The sequence below is a fragment of the Sinocyclocheilus grahami genome, unplaced genomic scaffold (assembly GCF_001515645.1).
Source record: "Sinocyclocheilus grahami isolate Dianchi unplaced genomic scaffold, SAMN03320097.WGS_v1.1 scaffold281.1, whole genome shotgun sequence".
In the NCBI taxonomy this organism is placed as follows: Eukaryota; Metazoa; Chordata; class Actinopteri; order Cypriniformes; family Cyprinidae; genus Sinocyclocheilus; species Sinocyclocheilus grahami.
The window spans coordinates 1726741-1743699 of NW_015505460.1; the positions used below are offsets into that span (position 1 = coordinate 1726741).

The 16959-nt window shown below is 39.1% G+C and overlaps 1 protein-coding gene across 1 annotated transcript in view; it reads left to right on the forward strand.

The window, feature by feature from the left end:
* Positions 1-15468, forward strand: part of LOC107600323 (desmoglein-2-like) — a 20936-nt gene extending 5468 nt beyond the window's left edge. The window contains exons 4-10 of the mRNA XM_016292192.1: positions 1361-1626; positions 1714-1856; positions 2180-2401; positions 3917-4138; positions 11055-11182; positions 12945-13229; positions 14359-15468. Coding sequence (XP_016147678.1) covers positions 1361-1626; positions 1714-1856; positions 2180-2401; positions 3917-4138; positions 11055-11182; positions 12945-13229; positions 14359-15225 — 2133 coding nt within the window. The 3' untranslated portion in view covers positions 15226-15468. The remainder of the gene's footprint in view (positions 1-1360; positions 1627-1713; positions 1857-2179; positions 2402-3916; positions 4139-11054; positions 11183-12944; positions 13230-14358) is intronic.
* Positions 15469-16959: the final 1491 nt, after the last annotated feature.

Below are 16959 nucleotides of genomic sequence, written 5' to 3' on the forward strand. Positions count from 1 at the left end.
GATAGATAGATAGATAGATATTTGAATAAATCATTGTATAACATTTATAGGAACATATAATCTGAAAATTACCAGTATTAACCCCATTGGAATGAATGGATTTTAATTAAATTAATTTGAATTTATAACTCACGATTGCTCAAAAACAGTCCAAATATATGAATCCTATATATTTATTTCTAACAAAACAATGTCAAAACATCATCAATATTAAAGTTTTCAAACTAAATAAATTGTTGCATAAACTTTGCCTTTCAGATGATAAAAGTGATCAGTTTTTCATTCTGCAGTGGTTTGTCAATAGACATACATATTCATGTTCATCAACAAAATTCATGGGCGTGTAAATTTCTGCTGGTGATTTACATTTACATGCGCAAAGCAGACCTCATACATCATCCGCCCGGAGCTGCTTCCGTGTACAACTGTTGGCGCAAGCTACATTAAAGTGATTATTACGTTTTGAATATGGATATTTTTCTTACAAAAACGCATTGATTCGCTACAGGAGGCCTTTGTTCACCCCCCGGAGCCGTGTGAGATACATTTTTTATGGATGGGCACTTTTTATTTAACTTCTTTTGGACTAATGTATGCAACACCCGCTGAGTGGCATTAAACAGCTTGAAAGATCAAAGACAATTTTTCAGCTTGAAAGATCAAAGACCATTTTTAATATAACTCCGACTGGATTCATCTGAAAGAAGAAAGTCATATACGCCTAGGATGACTTGAGTCATTTATGGGCTAATTTAAATTTTTGGGTGAACTAACCCTTTAATTCTCTTTGCGTGATTCACTCGAATACTCTCCTCCCATAAATTTAGCACCTGAAAGGGAAACTCCTACAATTGCATATTCTGTCCATGCCTTTTCAGCACTAATTCTTCACTGCGCGTCTTTAGTAAATCCTCACAATACCATTTTAACACCAAAAGACAGTTTGCGCTGGCGCAAGCTATTAGTAAATCTGACCCTAAACGTGTTGCAGTTTTTACTATTATTGTATCACAATTAATTGATCTCAGAAACTGTAATCATAATCGTGGTTCACTGTATAGTTTTATTATTTCAGAAGCAAGCATGTTACCCAATCAATGCAGTGGGCATTTTATTTGAGGATTAAAAGAAACACGCCCCTTTAAATAGTGTTCAAAACAAAGATACAAAAACAGGGTAGGAAATGACCCTTTATTTCTAAATGATTACTACTTTTGATGTAAAATTCTTTATAAGTGGACCTTCAGGAACAGGAATAAATGTGTGTGTGTGTGTTTGATACTTCAAATGTCCAGCAGGAAGTCTCCTACATTCCTGCATCCCCCGTTTCCTGCTTTTCACCCTTTGTTTGCTTTTACAGGAGCTGGACTACGAAGAGCTGAAGGAAATCAAGCTGCAGGTGTCTGTTGCTAACAAGGCACAGTATCACTCTTCAGTAGTCATAACAGAGAGCAAGACATACAGCATCCATGTCAGTGTGGTCAACCAGCCTGAGGGCCCTCGCTTCAAACCCGCTGTCAAAGTCATCACCATCTCTGAAGAAAGCACCAGCACTATTTTACATAAAGTCATTACCAATTACGCAGCAATAGACAGCGATACGCTACTAATTGCTAATAACGTGAGGTGAGACTACAGAAATTCTACAAACATACTAAAGGATGTGGTTTTGTTCAGCTGTTGAAATAAAACTATTCATTTATTTAATTTTAGGTATGCAAAAGGACGAGATGTTGACAACTGGTTGATTATAGATGAGAGGATGGCTGATATAAGACTAAATAAAATACCAGATTATGAGTCCAAGTTTCTGATCAATGGCACATATTGCGCTCAGATAATATGCATCACTAATGGTAAGTGAGCCTGTGGTGATAGGCTATTACATTTTATGATATGCAGTGCTGGGTAGTAACTGAGTACATATAATCTGGATTTTGGAATCTGATTACATAATCCAAATTATATGTACTCACTACATATGTGTAATCCAGATTATGTTATTTACTACAGTTTTCATCATGTAATTTGTAATCAGTAACAGACTTAATCTACCCAGCATTGGTGGTTTGTATGTAAAACTCCTTAGAATTGGCAACAGATATTATTAAAAGCACTTATAAAAAAAGCAAAAGAGTTTCAAAATGTATAGTTTCATGTGCTGCCATTTCTGTTACAGATACCCCGGCTAAAACTGCAACAGGAACCATTGCCGTTCAAGTAAAAGACTTTAATGACCACTGTCCTGTGCTGAGCCATCAGTCTCAAACGCTGTGCTATGAGGATCAAGTGGTTTATGTCACGGCTGTGGACAAAGATCAGTTCCCCAATGGAGCACCCTTTGGTTTCAAAGTGGACACCATAAGCACAAAGGAGTCATGGAGCATCGAGCCTCTCAATGGTAATTAATTGTAACTTCTTTTGGCCACATCACATTAACTTGTGGAAACGTCATAGACTGTTAAAGCCAAGATACAGTATAGGAACTCATGGGGATGTGATAATATGTCAAGGCCATGAGATATTAGAGAATTACGGAGAAATGCAGACTTGAAATAAGCATAACTGACATTCATGCTTGGCTCATATATCTGTTTTGTCCCATATTCGAAGCTCAAGGATCCATAAAAATATGGTACAGTGAAAAATGGACTTTTGCTACAGAATTGAGTTTGTAAACCGAGATACAGCACTTCATAATCTCTTCATGAGAATGATGCTGTAGATACTGATGCATGAAGGAAGCGTCACGTAAGCGTTGCATTTAGGTGCAATAGAAAGCATCAGTAAGTAACTGGCTGTAAAGCCAGGTGAACTCAGACATAAGGCGAAAAAGGATTCAAATGCAGATTAAACACTTATTTAATAATAATAACAGCGACAACAAAATAATTATTTTTTATTATTTTCAGAAAATTTACTGTCAGTAAAGATGCTGCATCTATTGTGTCCGACATGTTTTCTCACTTACAATTTTGTGGTGGCGTTCATATGTTTTCAGTTCATAAATTTGATCATGATCAAATCGACATGACTTGAATGCACCATTAACCCTTTTTTATTTCATTCGTCCAAACAAAATAATACTGAAAGTTAATTTTTTAAGATATCAACCTCAAATTTGGAACACAACTTGTTTAGGTTATGCCTTTGATTTGTTCACAACCCTTTTTTATTTCATTCGTCCAAACAAAATAATACTGAAAGTTAATTTTTTAAGATATCAACCTCAATTTGGAACACAACTTGTTTAGGTTTATGCCTTTGATTTGTTCACAGTTTTAGAGTAAAACATGTTTTGGAAAATATATTTTTCATGTAAAAGATGAAAATAGTATTTTTGTGCATTTCCAGTGGTATCGGTGGAGGCATCCAGGGTGCATAAGAATGCCATTTTAATGCATTTTGCTTATAACATACTCATGTTTTAATGCTTTACTATATATTTATACCCCTCATTTCATTTTCTGGTGCCTTTTCTTTTACCAACTTCTGCTCCAAACAATTGGAGCAGTTGAGACACATAGATATTGAAAGGTCTGACAGGCTGAGCATCAACCGCTTCGATTGTTTACCAGCCTGAGGTTACTTTTTCAGGATGTTTTATTGAAAGTGAAATACACTAATCGTTGAGCACAAGAATGCACAGTTTTAGACAGTATTACATTCATGGAGAAGCTCTGGTAATTATCACATTACCCCATCTTACATCCAAATAGGGCTTAAGATGGTGAAGTTAATGAGGGTGTGCAGTTAGTTACTACAGCAAGTTGAGTCACCTTGACATTTTTTACACTGTAGAAAAAAAATAGTTCGATTCAATTTTAGTATTGGATTTAGGTCTTGAAAACAGGTCATTCATCATGTGTCAATCTTGCTTACGTCATATTCTTTTTCTATTAAATCATATTTTCAGGCACTACAGCGATATTCAGGTCTCAAAAAACACTGTGGCCTGGCATGTACCATGTGTTTGTGGACGTGTGGGACCAGCAGGGGAAGATCTGTGCTAGTCAGGAGCTTCAGATAGACATCTGCACGTGTGACGCAGCTAAAGTTTGCATGCCCCAAAAGACCGTCTCCACGTTTGGAGCATCTGGTGTTCTTCTAATGCTGCTGGGACTGCTGCTGCTTCTGTGTGAGTGCAAACACTGAAGCTCTCTTTCTGTCAGTATGTGCTGTTCGGTGTTCTTAAAAATGCATTTTTAAATACTTTAAAGTAATGTTACTGGCTAATTTTCTCAACTAATCGTTAAGGAAATTAATTTTCTGTTATGTTTATTATCAATTACTTTATTATTGAGTATTATTATTATTTATTTATTTTTTGCTGATTTACCCATATGGTAAATACATATATATATATAGACAGAGAGAGAGAGAGAGAGTTATAAAGACTGAATAAATAGATTTTTAAAAAATGGTAAAAAGGTATTTACATAAATGTATATTTTATAATATTATAATATATTTTTGTCCATTTTGTATATTTTTGAAAATATATTTAAAAAATGTATTATTTAAAAGCATTTAAAATGCATTTTGTTCTCCATATATTTCCAATCTAAGAAAATATATTTCACATTTGTAGAAAAAAACTATTTGTTGTCTATAACATGTGTGAGCATAAAACTGTCACAACACAGAAGAAAACCTCGATGAGACAGACAGGTAAGTTAAATTTCTTTATTAACAGCTTGGAGCAGAGTGAGGTGATGTGGAATCAACAGGTGAGTCAATCAAAGTCAATGTGAGAAACTGGACTTTGCTCAGGTGGATAATAGTTCTTTGGATCTCTTTCCAGGAAAAAAGAAGGAGGACAGTTAATGCTGACTGCAGACAGGTGACTACAGGTAACTATCTAGGTAGGTGAGACCGGTAAGGAGTAGCGTAGTGAACTCAAGACCAGACAAAGTGCAACTGAAGTGATGGTGTATTAGAGCTAGTCTTGATTAGGTGTGATTGGGTCTGACGAGGCTGGAGTATCCCTGACAGTACCGTCGAGGACGGCTGTGGCCCCTGGGTGCAGGATGATCGGGATGGAGGGTATGGAAATTAATTAGGAATGACGGGTCCAGGATATTGTCTCTAGGCACCCATGACCTTTCCTTGGGGCCGAATCCCTCCCAGTCGATGAGATATTCTAGGCGGCCACCTTGATGCCGGGAGTCCAGTATGGTGTTGACTCGGTAGATGGTTTCCTTCTCATCGATCTCGGGAGGAGGAGGTACGTCCGTTTCGTCAGACCCTGAGGGAGAAGGAGACAGAGGATTAGTGCAAGGCTTGAGCAGAGATACGTGGAAGGTAGGTGCTATACGGTAGAGAGATGGAAGATCAAGCCTGTAGGTGACATTGTTGATCTGCCTCCTGATGGTGAACGGGCCAATATAGCGGGGACTCGGCTTGCGGCAAGGCAGTCGAAGACGGATGTCCCATGTGGACAGCCAAACCTTATTTCCAGGTTGGTATTGCGGAGTAGGTAGGCGACGAACGTTCGCTTGGATCTGGTGTCTCCGAACTGCCTGCTGGAGATGAACATGCACCGAATCACATACCCTCTTGCTCTCTCTGAACCAGTGATTAAACACTTATTTAATAATAATAACAGCGACAACAAAATAATTATTTTTTATTATTTTCAGAAAATTTACTGTCAGTAAAGATGCTGCATCTATTGTGTCCGACATGTTTTCTCACTTACAATTTTGTGGTGGCGTTCATATGTTTTCAGTTCATAAATTTGATCATGATCAAATCGACATGACTTGAATGCACCATCAACCCTTTTTTATTTCATTCGTCCAAACAAAATAATACTGAAAGTTAATTTTTTAAGATATCAACCTCAATTTGGAACACAACTTGTTTAGGTTTATGCCTTTGATTTGTTCACAGTTTTAGAGTAAAACATGTTTTGGAAAATATATTTTTCATGTAAAAGATGAAAATAGTATTTTTGTGCATTTCCAGTGGTATCGGTGGAGGCATCCAGGGTGCATAAGAATGCCATTTTAATGCATTTTGCTTATAACATACTCATGTTTTAATGCTTTACTATATATTTATACCCCTCATTTCATTTTCTGGTGCCTTTTCTTTTACCAACTTCTGCTCCAAACAATTGGAGCAGTTGAGACACATAGATATTGAAAGGTCTGACAGGCTGAGCATCAACCGCTTCGATTGTTTACCAGCCTGAGGTTACTTTTTCAGGATGTTTTATTGAAAGTGAAATACACTAATCGTTGAGCACAAGAATGCACAGTTTTAGACAGTATTACATTCATGGAGAAGCTCTGGTAATTATCACATTACCCCATCTTACATCCAAATAGGGCTTAAGATGGTGAAGTTAATGAGGGTGTGCAGTTAGTTACTACAGCAAGTTGAGTCACCTTGACATTTTTTACACTGTAGAAAAAAAATAGTTCGATTCAATTTTAGTATTGGATTTAGGTCTTGAAAACAGGTCATTCATCATGTGTCAATCTTGCTTACGTCATATTCTTTTTCTATTAAATCATATTTTCAGGCACTACAGCGATATTCAGGTCTCAAAAAACACTGTGGCCTGGCATGTACCATGTGTTTGTGGACGTGTGGGACCAGCAGGGGAAGATCTGTGCTAGTCAGGAGCTTCAGATAGACATCTGCACGTGTGACGCAGCTAAAGTTTGCATGCCCCAAAAGACCGTCTCCACGTTTGGAGCATCTGGTGTTCTTCTAATGCTGCTGGGACTGCTGCTGCTTCTGTGTGAGTGCAAACACTGAAGCTCTCTTTCTGTCAGTATGTGCTGTTCGGTGTTCTTAAAAATGCATTTTTAAATACTTTAAAGTAATGTTACTGGCTAATTTTCTCAACTAATCGTTAAGGAAATTAATTTTCTGTTATGTTTATTATCAATTACTTTATTATTGAGTATTATTATTATTTATTTATTTTTTGCTGATTTACCCATATGGTAAATACCTGATGGTGAACGGGCCAATATAGCGGGGACTCGGCTTGCGGCAAGGCAGTCGAAGACGGATGTCCCATGTGGACAGCCAAACCTTATTTCCAGGTTGGTATTGCGGAGTAGGTAGGCGACGAACGTTCGCTTGGATCTGGTGTCTCCGAACTGCCTGCTGGAGATGAACATGCACCGAATCACATACCCTCTTGCTCTCTCTGAACCAGTGATCGACCGCTGGAACCTCAGATGGCTCTCTGGTCCATGGGAAAAGGGGAAGTTGTAAGCCGAGTACACACTGGAAGGGTGTGAGGCCAGTAGTGTTCTGCCGGAGGGAGTTTTGTGCATACTTGGCCCAGGGAAGGTAATGGCTCCAGCAGTTCTGGCTGTTATGGCAGTAGCTGCGAAGATATCTCCCAATCTCCTGGATCTTTCGCTCAGTCTGGCCATTAGATTGCGGGTGGTATCCAGAGGTCAGGCTTATGGAGACTCCTAAGAGTTGGAAGAAGGCCCCTCAGACCCGGGAGATGAATTGGGGCCCACAATCGGAGACGATATCTTCAGGAATACCGAAGTTGGAATAGCTGTTTCGCGGTCTCCATGGAGGTGGGTAATCCTCTGAGAGGGAGAAGTTTAAACGCCTTAGAGAATCTGTCGACGACAACAAGGATACAGGTGTAAGATTCCTATTCAGGGAGGTCGGTGACAAAGTCGACTCCGATGTGGGACCAGGGCCGGCGTGGTATGGGAAGCGGTACCAGTTTTTCTTGTGGCAGATGATGGGGAGACTTGGTGATGGCACAGCAGGTTCTGACTGAGTGGCTTAGCAGATTTCTTCATTCAGTGTTCTGCTCCGCCGGGGAAAGCTTATGGGAGAAGTATGCACAGGAATGGAGGACTGGAGGCTCTCCGAAACGTTGTGATAGCACCGCTCCTACTCCTACTGTGGACGCGTCGACCTCAATGACAAACAGCCACTGAGGGTCCTGGTGGACAAGGGTAGGAGCGGTGCAAAAGGCTTCCTTTAGCAAAATTCTTGAGGGCATCAGGTGTCCAGGACAGAGACTTGGGCTTGTTACAGAGCATGGAGGTTAGAGAAGCTGTGATGAGACTGTAATGATGAATGAAGCGGCGGTAGAAGTTGGAGAATCCCAGAAAGCGATGAAGTTCCTTAAAGGTCTTGGGTTGAGGCCAGTTTCGAACGGCTTGCACCTTGTTGTTATCCATCTGGATGCCCTGGGGACTGATAACATAGCCGAGGAAATTGGTGGTGGTGCATTGGAACTTGTACTTCTCCAGCTTGAGGTAAAGGTGGTATTTCCTCAGCTTCTGAAGGACCTGCTCCACGTGATGCCAATGTTAGGCCAGGTTCCTGGAGTATATGAGGATGTCATCGATGTGCACAATCACAAAGTGATGGAGAAACTCCTGAAACACCTTATTCATAAACCCTTGGAAGACAGAAGGTGAGTTGGATAATCCATACGGCATAACGAGGTATTCAGAGTGTCCGGTGGGAGTGATGACGGCAGGTCCAGCTTGGAGAAGATGCGAGCTCCACGTAGTTCCTCCAGCGCAGCCGGCACCAGCGGAAGGGGATACGGGTATTTGACTGTTTGAGAATTGAGGGAACAGTAATCGATACAAGGCCGCAAGCCTCTGTCCTTTTTGCGCACAAAGAAGAAGCTGGACGCAGTCGGTGAGGTCGAGGGACGGATGAAGCCTTGTTGGAGAGCCTCCTCAATGTACTCCTCCATAGCTCTTTGCTCTGGGATGGACAATGGGTAAACTCTACCCTTGGGGAGTTGAGCTCCAGGCAACAGATCGATGGCACAATCCCATGGCGGGTGAGGTGGTAGTTCCGTGGCAGCCTGCTTACTGAATACATCCTGGTACGCCCGGTATTCTGAAGGGATGGTAGGAAACTCCTACGGTTTAGGACTCTCAATATTGGTGGCAAAGACTGGAAGGAGATGAGATTGTGGAGAAGAAATTTTGGTCAGGCAGTTCTGAAGACAGTACTCACTCCAGTGGAGAACTTCGTTATTATTCCAGTTAATGATAGGAGAATGAAGGGCCAGCCACGGGCGTCCCAGGACGACCTCCATGGTGGAATCCTCCAGCACCAGAAAGGAGAGGACGCAGTCGGTGAGGTCGAGGGACGGATGAAGCCTTGTTGGAGAGCCTCCTCAATGTACTCCTCCATAGCTCTTTGCTCTGGGATGGACAATGGGTAAACTCTACCCTTGGGGAGTTGAGCTCCAGGCAACAGATCGATGGCACAATCCCATGGCCGGTGAGGTGGTAGTTCCGTGGCAGCCTGCTTACTGAATACATCCTGGTACGCCCGGTATTCTGAAGGGATGGTAGGAAACTCCTACGGTTTAGGACTCTCAATATTGGTGGCAAAGACTGGAAGGAGATGAGATTGTGGAGAAGAAATTTTGGTCAGGCAGTTCTGAAGACAGTACTCACTCCAGTGGAGAACTTCGTTATTATTCCAGTTAATGATAGGAGAATGAAGGGCCAGCCACGGGCGTCCCAGGACGACCTCCATGGTGGAATCCTCCAGCACCAGAAAGGAGAGGAGCTCCTCATGACGGCACCCAATGCGACGCATAATGTTGGAAGAGCATAAACTAATCTTGCCACGGCCCAGTGGTTTTCCCTGGATGATGAGGATATTCAAGACTTGAGCATGTTTCTGAGGTTTGAGCCATAGCCGTTGTAGTGTGGCCAGCGAGATTAAGTTTCCAGAGGAGCCAGAGTCTATGAGGGCATGCGCTGAAAGGGATTGGTGAGATTAAATTAATGATACACTCATGCGAGTCAGGGTTGCTATTTGAGGACTGAGCTGGATGGTACTCACCGCTGGGCATGCTGGTCGGACCTGGCAGGAATTAATCAAGTGTCCGTTAGCTCCACAGTACAGACAGAGTCCAGAAGTCATCCTCTGGTTGCGCTCCACACGGGTGAGATGATATGAGTCAACTTGCATAGGCTCTGGTGCTGGAGGCGATGAGGTGGTTGAGGTCAGTGAAGAGAGTGGCAGGACATCCTTGCAAGCATATAAATGCTGAGAGATCTTGATGACTTTCTGAATGAAGCTTTCCAGGCCAACCGTGTCATCATAAATCATCATATGTAATCGAATGTCTGTGTTGAGCCCTTGACGAAACGCGGTTAGTAAGGCCACCTCATTCCAGCCACCAGTCACCGCTAGGGTGCCAAATTTGACAGCATACTCACTCACAGATGCCTTGCCCTGACTGATGCGGAAAAGCTTATCATGGACGGAGATCTCCGTGGCGGAGTGACCGAACACCTCTTTGAAATGTGATGTAAAGGCTGCTAGAGTGTAAATAGCGGGGCTGTTGGAATTCCAAATGGATTGTGCCCACTGAAGAGCGCATCCTGCTAGATGGGAGATCATAAACGCGATCTTGGAGCGATCGTTGGTGAAGGCCTGAGGCTGCATCTCGAAGTAGAGTGATTGGGTCTGATGAGGCTGGAGTATCCCTGACAATAACACATTTGAATAATTTTATTTAAAAAATGTATTAACAGTAATGAACCATTATAAATCTAGTTTTGATCTGTAGTAGGCTATTTTATCCAAATGTGCATTTTAGCCAAAATGTATTCTACTGTAAGGTTAAAAATTTATTTTCTTGCCTTTGAAATGCATTTTGAAATGTATTCTGGTATATGAAGGTTGAAACTAAATATTTTTTTCATTTAAAAAAAAAAAAGTAACTTTATTGTTTACAACATATATTTAAAATATATTTTGCCCAGATAAATAAATATATATATATATATATATATATAGTATAATCTTCATTAAGCAGATATTGCTTTGAGATTAAGATCAAAATACTGATTACATCTGGTCCTCCATGTAAAGATCCTGGATTATGAAATCTTAAGTACACATATGCATACAGTTTACATATTACAAGTAAAACATGTTAGTATATTTAAAATTTAGTTTGCTGTTGTTGCATGGCCCTATATGAATGGATTGTGTGTGGTTGTGGAAGATGTTTACTGATGCAGTGCTCAGAGAACACTGATGACTGATGTTGACTGTGTTTGCAGTGGTGCCGCTTCTGCTGCTCTTCTGTCTTTGTGGAGGTGCAGGAGTTGCGGGAGATTTCAAGACCATGCCGTTTGATGCTAGAGAGCATCTTATCTCGTATAACACTGAAGGACAGGGGGAGGACAAGGTATGTGACACTACAGTACAAGGCAGAATTTTAACACAGACTGATTTTTGAAGTTCAGAATCAGATATTATATGACGTCACATCTTCCAGAGGCCTTTTCTTAGAGTGTTTTTGAAGAGCAACTGTCTAGAAGCTAATGTTTAGAGGCTAAAGTGCCTAAACCGTTGAATTTGTAATAGCTGGTCATTATGAAATTTGGTGGATACTTAGAATGTGTACATTAGGCTGTGTACCAAATTTTGTGATACTCACACACGTTAGCACTATAAAAAGCTAATTTAAAGTTCTTTTGAATTGTACAGGGAAGAATAGAAATAAATTTTTCCTCTGAATACTTCAGTTCCCTCAAATCAAATGGTAATTTCCATTTATTCAAAAACATGATTGCCATCCTTTTTCTGATCTACGTCTATTTTGGTGTGCATCATCTAGAAATGCCAATGACGAGACATTTCTAAGGAATTTGGATGCATTTAACTCTTTAGCAGATGTTTTGTTTGTTTGTTTTTGGATGTGGCCCATAATGACTAATTAGCCTGTATCTTATCAGTACAACATCAAAACAACACAAGCATTCGGAGGACACATGCAAAATATCAAACATATGTTACTGAACATTTCTAAACTTTTTAACTGTTAGTTTTTATTTAACAGACAGAATCAGCAGCATTTGTGTTTTCAATTTGGACAAATTCTAAACTTGGACCCTGTTAACTGCAGTTGTTTATTATTTATTCTAGTCATTTATTATTTATTATATTAGGTTTACATTTCTTGTGCATTTTTGTGTTGAGTAAAGAGTGCAGCAGAAAACTACACTGTTAAGCACACAAACTGCTACATCTGTTATTACACACGTGCCTATAGGCTATTTATTTATTTATGGGACAAAGACGAAAATGGGTTTTCAAGTATCAAAACAACTAAAGATTAATGCTGCTTTAATTTTTTTTCCCATATCAGTCTTTTTTTCCATTACCAATCTTTGTCACTGTCCTTCAAACCACATTTACCCATTTGTCAGCAAGAGGTTTTTAATTATTTAAAATACGATCAAATGTAGTACAATCACTTGTTAATATATATATATATATATATATATATATATATATATTAACAAGTGATTGTACTACATTTGATCGTATTTTAAATAATTAAAAACCTCTTGCTGACAAATGGGTAAATGTGGTTTGAAGGACAGTGACAAAGATTGGTAATGGAAAAAAAGACTGATATGGGAAAAAAAATTAAAGCAGCATTAATCTTTAGTTGTTTTGATACTTGAAAACCCATTTTCGTCTTTGTCCCATAAATAAATAAATAGCCTATAGGCACGTGTGTAATAACAGATGTAGCAGTTTGTGTGCTTAACAGTGTAGTTTTCTGCTGCACTCTTTACTCAACACAAAAATGCACAAGAAATGTAAACCTAATATAATAAATAATAAATGACTAGAATAAATAATAAACAACTGCAGTTAACAGGGTCCAAGTTTAGAATTTGTCCAATATCACTAATGGGGTTTTTGGTTCTGGTGGTCTAAAGTGTTGATTTTTTATTTTTAGTAGATAGTAGTAAGTTTATTGTCTTTCATTTCTATCATGCATGTTGCTTTAATCCATATTGGTCAAACTGCTGAACTTTAATGTATTGTGTTGCAGTTGCTTATCAGGTTGAAGTAATTTGCTAAAATTATTTTCTTGTCAAAGATGATTACACATATTTGGCACTTATAAAAACATGCTGTACTCTGTCCCCCAGGACATGGCTATCTTAAAGATTTCAAAGGAGCTGGAGGACAACAAGCGCGGTAATGTGGGCGCTGTAGGAGGAGCTAAGATATGGGGTGGAGTAAAGGATGGTGGATGTGGAGCAGAAGGCTCACACTGGACCTCGTTCTATGACCAGCATGACAGTGCATATCTTCACCAGAATGACGGGTGGTATGTGTCTGGACAAAGAAAAGGAGAACACAGCAGATTTGAAGACAACATGTTTGACGGGCTTGCACTGTCTGATGCTTTCTTAGGCAACTACTATTCTCAAGTAAGTATCAGTTTTACACAGCATAATCTTCATAACTAAACGTAAACTAACAATTAATCAATCATGTAATCAAAATAAATGAATCGACTATGTATTAACATTAATATTGCAAAATGCATATAGAAGACTCCAAATACCAGGTGCACATAACAAGCTTTTGCATAGCATGCCATAAAAGAGCACCAGAACAGAAAGCGTTAACCCTCATAATGCATTTGAGTTCATTTTGACCTGGAAGAGATACATAAAAACTTCTAAATCATACATAGTTTTTAATAAGCGAACAAAACTTTTTTACAATTATTCTTTAAAAGATATAACCATTCACACACACAAAAAAGCTACACGTTTCACATTCCGGTCATTTTGGACCCAGGTAAGTATGGAGCACCATCGGTGTCAAAAATATTTTTTGTAAAATTATTCATGAAGTTATATTAGTGTAAAATATATTTTACCCCATATCTCACAATTTTGGAACGGAATTTTGAATATGTATGCATGCATATGTATATTAATATTTATGCCCATTGATGAACCATTGCGACATGAACAATGTATGACTTTTTTCATCTGAAATTGAGTAATTATGAGTTATAAATTCAAAGGAATTGAATTCAATTTCATTCATTCCAATTCACAATACGACTGTTATATATATATATATACACATAATAATGCTTAGATTAGTCCTTATAAATTTCATACAATTATATATAGGTAAATGCAGTAATAACATGGTAATAACATGGTAACATTCAAAACTGATTTTTTTTCACAATCACTTATTAATTAGAAGTTGTTAATCAGATACAATATGGTTTTCGTTGGAAAATACTATGACTATTTTATAAACGATTTATAACGATTCTTCAGGTCCAAACGGAAATATAATGTGAAAATAGCATACAGATTTTGAATGCATTATGAGGATTAAAGACCAGACTGATATGTTTAAACTTGACCTTTAAACTAAAAAAACCCCAGTAAAACAGATAGAAAATTCCGCAATACAGTATGTACCGTTAGAAATATTTACTAAAAATGTATTTTTGGGTCACTGGTGTATATGAATGGGTCAAGGGTTTCTGAATCAATAAATGCAACATTATTTCCTGTGTTACTACAGAAAGCAAGTCATGTGGCTAAGAAGCAAGACATAGGAGAAAGTCTAAAGATCTATGACTACGAGGGTCAGGAATCATACAAGGGCTCATTTGAGGACATCTGTGGTCTCTTACACGAAGAAAATGACTTTGCTTTTCTTGATGACCTTGATATAAAGTTCAAGACACTGGCTGAGATCTGTAGTGGTTCGACAATAAAGGCTGAAATCAGCACGACCGTCCCTGTGACCTCCAAACCGGTCCTCTCCACCACACACAAAGATGTCAACATACAAGAGTCAGTTAGTCATTTACAGTCTCAGGAGAAAGCAACCTCATCCGCCATCATTCATACCGCAGGAGCGCAGCAGACCAGCAGCATGTCTTCAACAGGAGTCTATGTCCAAGATAAAGTAGTGGTTCCTAACCAAACCCTGTTAGTCCAGCAGCCTGCGATGTACTACACCTCTGCCACCCCCATTTATGTGATGGAAGCCCAGCCATCTCTGCTGGTGATGCCCGGCCCAGTCCTAGGCCTTCAGGAGAACCTGTTAATGGAGGAGAAGAAGGGGTCTGGTGCTTCTGCCAAACGTGAAACGCAGCACTACCAGAGTGTAGTTCTTGTTGAGAAGCAGCCACCAAAAGGGTCTTTGCAAACTCAAGGAGCGATGCAGATGGTTGACACTGAAATAATGCAGTCCATGGAGGCTCAAGGGGTTAAACGGGCACTCCATCCATCCGCCCAGATGTTTAACACTGAAATAATGCAGTCCACTGAGGTTCACGAGGTTAGACGGGAGGTCCATCCAGCCAGAAGGGTGACGGCAGGAGCGGCCAGAGACACGGAAGTTTATGCTTCGTTGGATATGAGGGTTCCTCAGAGTCTGTAAGCACTTGGGATGCACCGATACTACATTTCTCAGCCGATAACCGATAAATTATTCAGAATAACATATGCCGATACCCATACCCTGGTTTTCTTAAAGTCCAGGTGAACTGGAAGTTGCTGCCGACTTTTCTTCAGTATTGTGACATTTCCAACTGAAACTGAATATTTTAATGCTCCTCCTCTCTGTCTTTTGCTCACAGCAAACTAAAGGGGTGGTTCCGAATATTCTTTGCCCAATTGCTCACCTCAAAACCTTAAGCAATGTGTGCTAACAAAGTAAACAGTGTACATTTTAATAAATAAAAAAATCTCTCGCAGCTAATGCTGTGCATGGAACCCTCTCATTTGGCACATTGCTATAATATAAGACGTTAAAAGTTACAACAAAGCCTGAACTGTTTTATTCAACTGCTGTTTATTTTCAGATATAATCAAATAAAAACTGAAATGCTTGTATATGACTCAGTTGCACATAAGGTAGTTTTCGTAAAAAAAAAAAAAAAACTTGTCTTCATGACAGATTTATTCCGACATACATAATTAACAATAAATAGGCTCCATCTGTTTTTTATAGCTAACTAACGAATTGTGGTAAATGCAGCGAGGCCCGTAGCCAGCTTTGAGGTCCGGACCTCGGTACATTGTTCACGTTCAAAACAAAAATTTGTTCTCTGAATGACTAGTTTGCTAATTAAAACTCCTCATATGAGTGTCTGCGTTTATAATTCAGTTTAACAGTTTGCAAGAATGTTTAGCGTCCGCGGTATGAAAATGATCGCTGCAAGACGCTGGCAGAGTGAACGAGTCTTCAGAGAAAATTATTTTCCACTTAATTTGACACTTTAGAAAGTTAATAAAGTGGGAAGTTTCAGTTTAGGGTCAGCGATATCTTTATCTTATCTTATTTGCAAAGGATTTGAAATAATTTCGGTTTATTATTATTTTTGTTTTTATTTGTTTTTATAGCAATATCTGGCAACGTTGCATCTTCGGCACTTAAACTGACAGTTATCAAAAAAGCCCACGGACAGGCTATTGCTGACAGGATAGCACATTCGGTTAGACAAACACAAAAAATATCATGAAATTATCTGTCAGAAATGTTATCAACTTTGTCAAAAACAGTAGCATTTAACACTAGTACACACAGATCTGTAGAACAAGTAAGTTACATAATGAAATGAAATAGAAGCAAACACTAGCCATGAAGAAGTCTATTTCATTCAGTAAAGTATTTAAGTACACAGTATAGTAGTTTACTGTTGCATGATTAATAAACATCTGATAAAATGATCTACCCCTAACCTATAGTAAAACATTCTCAAATTTTTACACAATAAATATGACATAATTTAACAGTGCTCATCCCTCCAAAACAGAGAAAACATCTTTCACAAACATCTACATCTCCGTCTCTTTTAAAGTGTTTATATAATGAGCTGTATTTGTAGGGTTTATTAGCTTAACCCCACCCCAGACCTGACTAATTTTCAAACTCTGGCTACGGCCATGAATGCAGCATTAAGTGACATTGTTCACAAGCTGTTTTATTGTCATATTTCCGCAGTTGAAACACTGATTGAGCGATTACATAGACATGACACATTTCAGTAAGTTGTACTTTATCTTCTGATGTTCATTCATGTTTATTTTGCGCTGTAACTTGAATTAAAGTGGAAGAGACTCACGCTCCGCACTGCCGCTTTAACTGAAACAAAAACTGTATTTAATGTTT